This window comes from Austrofundulus limnaeus, unplaced genomic scaffold, assembly GCF_001266775.1.
Source record: "Austrofundulus limnaeus strain Quisiro unplaced genomic scaffold, Austrofundulus_limnaeus-1.0 Scaffold238, whole genome shotgun sequence".
NCBI lineage: Eukaryota > Metazoa > Chordata > Actinopteri > Cyprinodontiformes > Rivulidae > Austrofundulus > Austrofundulus limnaeus.
Window position 1 is genome coordinate 203796 of NW_013952640.1, and position 4749 is coordinate 208544.

The window sequence follows — 4749 nt, forward strand, 5'->3', positions numbered from 1 at the left end:
TTACACATTCTGAAAACAAGATTATTATTCTTACACAATCAGTTCTTGTTTAGTAAATCAGTCTCAAAACAAGATCAAGAAGACTTTTTGGCTGAATATAAGATTTTAAAACAGGAAGATGGACAGTTTTTGCAGTGTATACGCTGCTCTACAAAAAAATAAAATAAAATAAATCCTCCTCCAGAAGGGGGTAAAATGCCTATCTGCATCCCAGGCTTTTCTTTGAAAAATAATGATGCTCTTACATAACACATCTGAATAATTCCAGCCTAAATTATATATTTTTAAACATGTAAATGGGAATGGTATGGAGGATTTCAAGCACTATGGTGCCAAATAAAGGAAGCTGGCTTGATCTGGAAACGTGACCAAAAAAATAAAATAAAAAAATAAAAAGGACACAAACAAAAACACGTTTTCAAATCACGACTTTAAAATCCAACTTCTCTAATGTTTCTGTTTTGTCACCATCTCTGCAAAATATCTCCTACTCATGCTGTGAAAAAAAAATCAATTTAACTCTCACTTTGTCACAAAATTCACTCAGCACATTTCTGTCTCAATTGGGATGACTTTTTCTTTAATAATTAGTTTTTCTAGCTCTGAGAAGTGTTCGGACTGGCAGTGATCTTAGACACAATTAGACTCTAGAGTAAAATGCATCAGTGGTAATGATTCGCTGGTTTATATTAGGCTGAGGGTTGATTAGATCTCTAATGAGAAACTCTAATAGTGTTCTGTGTGATTGGTTTATAGCATCTTTGCAGCCCTGATGCTGATCTCTTTGCTGCTTTAACAACAAGCTTTTCTATTTTTTAGCAAACATTTAGATTTGTATGTGTACAATATCTGCTGTCTTGAATAAGGAAGCATCAAATGTATCTACTTGACTGATTGTAGAAGTGTGCTGCGTAACATAAGCAATGTGCAGGGCAGAGTTATTGGTTGTGGTTTGCTTCCCCCATGTGAACATTTACTCTTACTACATGTCAAAAAGTAGATGAATGCATTTCAGAATAACTGTCATGGTTATTGTAGCAGGGAAAAAATAATTCACAAAGATATCAGGTACAATTTATTTTACAACATTTTGCCAGCTAAGGAGAACAGCCAAAATCGCCGAAGAAAAATACCAAGGCATTTGAGGAAATGTCTCCTTCTCGAGTTCTGGTTGCTGTGCTAACAGTCAGTAAAACAATAGTTTTATACACAGTCTCTAATTATCAAAGTAAAAATTAATCATCTCACAGGCTGTGACCTCGTACAGCATCAAGGAGTCGCTCAAGTTTGAAAAAAAAAACCCCATCTTTCTCTTTGTTGTTGTTGATCGATTACAATAGTTTAAGTCAGGTCAGAATGTACTTATGACGATGTTTATTATGCCAATCTAAAACAGTTAATGTGCAGTTAAAGCTATTACAGCTATTTATGTGTTGGCTAGGTTCGATTAGCTGTGACAGCCACCTTGATTTGGATTGACTCCAAATGGCATTTAGTTGTAGATGAACATCAAGTGTTTACATTCTGAGAGTTTCATTAAGATGTAATTTAGTCAGCATTTTGACTATTTTCGCTAGCCTTAGGGTGGCCAGGCTCAGTCTTAGGAGTTCAGTCATCCAGGAAGAGCTCAGAGTAGAGCTGCTGCTCCTATGCATCAAAAGGAGTCAGTTGAGGTGGTTCTGGCATCTGATTAGAACGCCTCATGGACGCCTCCTGTTAGAGGTGTTCCGGCCCAGTTCCTTCAGGACTCATTTGAGGGATTTTGTATCCTCTCTGGTCTGGGAATGCCTTGGGATCCCCCAGGATGATCTGGAAAGTGTTTCTGGGGAGAGGAAGGTCTGGATTTCTCTCCTGAAGCTTTCATGACCCAACTATGGTTAAGTAGCTACGTTTACATGGACATAAGTAATCTGATTAAATGGCCATTTGGAATAAAAATGTGTCATGTAAACACCCCATTCAGATTATTCTGACCCGATTCAGCTCGATCCGAATGAATTTGTAATCGGAATGAGAGAGGTGCTTTATGCTGATTGATAATCCGAACAGCGTGCATGTAAACACTTAATCTGATCATCTTATTCTGATTGTGGAAAACTGACCTGAATGTGCATGTCTGCTGACTTTCATCCACCAGTTTTGTGGAGGGAGGGACAGCAGCGCTGTTTCCAGAACCTTTCCTCCCATTTTCTCATTCAATGAAGGAAGACACACAGCCTACGCCGCTTCGCAAAAAAAAAAATAAATAAATAAATAAAAAGTCCATGCATCACCTGCAGCTGAACCAGAGAGTGCAGTAACATCTCCACCATTATTAAAACCTGTAGCAGGTCCATGCTGAGCACTCAGAGGACATTTGTTTATGCTGTGTTTTATTTTTTTTTTTTAGGGAAATTTAACAACTGCACATCAGTCTTCAATTCTGAATAAAAGCCTGTTGCATGTAAACACTCATGATCGGATTGTGCCCGTGCAAACGATACATTCCGATTATTTAATCTGAATACATTTCAATCCGATCAAAGAATTTTGCGCATGTAAACATAGCTAGTGACAGAAGATGATTATTATTATTATTGTTATTATTTATTTATTTAGTTTAGTTTTGGGCACCGGGGTAGGACCACACCACAATTTCATTGCACTCTTATCTTATTGTACAGGTAAATGCAAAGTTTTAATCAAGGAATTGGTGGAATCGCTCTCTGCTATTGTAAATAGACTGAACTTAATGGACTGAACTTATAGAGTACTTTATCAAGTCTCTCCGGACCCCAAAGTGCTTTACACTACAGACATTCACCCATGCACACACACATTCACACACTGATGATGGTAAGCTACATTGTAGCCACAGCTGCCCTGGGGCGCACTGACAGAGGAGGGGCTGCCATGCGCCGGTGCCACCAGTGCCACCAGACCCTCTGACCACCATCAGTTTACAAGGCAGCTGAAGTGTCTTGCCCAAGGACACGACGACTGAGACGGCTGGAGGGGGATCGAACCGGCGACCTTCCGGTTCCAGGACGACTCCCCTAACCACTCCGCCACAGCCAGTGCTGCTACCACTTCAAAATTTAGCTCAATAATTGTAAAATAAATAGACTTGAAAACATGTTTGATAAGTTTGATTAGTTATGGTAACCATCTTGAATCACGTTGACTTCAAAAGTTAATCTTGTTGTTTTGAGAATTCCAATAAAATATGTTTAGTGATTGATGAGATAGGAAATGGGCACCAGTGACCCACGCAACCCTGAAAAGGAAGAAGCGTGTACAGAAAATGGATGGATGGATGGATGGATTGATGAGATATTTTTCTAACAGAGACACAATACAAAGCAGCTCATGTCCAGATAGTCCAATCTCTTAAAGTTAAATGTTTGCACTCTAAAAATGACCCCTTCTTAAAGGCAGAGCTTTTATTTTTGTTTGTTGTAACGTCTTTCTGTCTGTCTTCAGGTTTGTGGACGGGATAGAGACAGAGAACCACAGCAGTTCAAATCAGAAGTTTGAGTTTTCTCCCAGTGCGACACGCACTTTTCTACCTGGCCCAGATTCAGCCATTTTAGGTAAAAAAAAAAAACACTGAACATTAAAAATACAACAAATAAACAAATAACTAGTTTATTTTTGTATATTTCATGTCCTCAGCAGCCCACGATGACGGTGACACCATGCAGACTATTGCAATGCTAAAGCATGAGGTAAGGCTGATAAAACCTTTACTGATATTAAAAAGTAAAACTGTTGTAAATATCAGAAAGATTGTGTTTGTTGTTTCATACCAAATGAGGACAAAACCATTTGTTTTTCTAAAAGGTTAACCTTAAAAGCGGTCATATTTAAGGATGTAACCGAAGTGCATTTTCTGCGTTGACACCAGCTAAAAATAAGGATAATAGCCAAAAGTAGCAAAAGCCAGCCAAAGAACCCCAGCTAAAAACTAAAAAAAAGCTAATGTAAGCTAAAAGTCAAAGATGGCTGAACACCAGCTAAAAGCCTAAAGTGACCATATCATGCTTTTAAATTCTTTTTCACATTTAAATTATTCAGTTTGGGTTTATATAAAGTGGAACCTCAATGCTTTGGTCTGAATTCCTTCTTATTGTAACTCCACAATCCCCTCTTTGACCACTGTTCTAAGGTGTGTCTCTGCTCCACTCGTTTTGGTGCTGTCTCCTTAAATCCAAAAGAGGCTCTTCACACCCCGCAGCACAACACTAGCTTAAAGTAGCAAAAAGTAACTAAAATGTTTTTAAATGAAACTGTCAGAATGTAAAGGTTAGATGAACATCTACAGCTGATTATCTTTCACAGTCATCTTGATTCAAGATGCTGGCCACAGCTAATCTGAATTAGCCGACTCAAAACTATTCTGGCAGTTTAACCAAATTTAGTTTAACAGCTGGAAGTCCTTCAGAGCATGTTAATTAATTATTACAAGTTGCAAAATTTGTTTATTACTTATTATTATAACCATCGTTATTATTAAGATGTGTTTGTTTTTAAACCTGATGTGGTTTCTGTCTCCACCTGTCCTTCCTGTCTCCACCTGTCCTTCCTGTTTCCATCTGTCCTTCCTGTCTCCACCTGTCCTTCCTGTCTCCACCTGTCCTTCCTGTTTCCATCTGTCCTTCCTGTCTCCACCTGTCCTTCCTGTCTCCACCTGTCCGTCCTGTCTCCACCTGTCCTTCCTGTCTCCACCTGTCCGTCCTGTCTCCACCTGTCCATCCTGTCTCCACCTGT

The 4749-nt window shown here is 38.9% G+C and overlaps 1 protein-coding gene across 2 annotated transcripts in view; it reads left to right on the forward strand.

The window, feature by feature from the left end:
• The window catches only part of kcnh3 (potassium voltage-gated channel, subfamily H (eag-related), member 3), an 86723-nt gene that overhangs the window by 78300 nt on the left and 3674 nt on the right, over positions 1-4749 (forward strand). Inside the window, exons 13-14 of one of the 2 annotated variants that reach the window (XM_014020026.1) lie at positions 3463-3572; positions 3655-3707. In XM_014020026.1, coding sequence (XP_013875480.1) covers positions 3463-3572; positions 3655-3707 — 163 coding nt within the window. The remainder of the gene's footprint in view (positions 1-3462; positions 3573-3654; positions 3708-4749) is intronic. The other variant, XM_014020025.1, reaches the window with a different exon arrangement.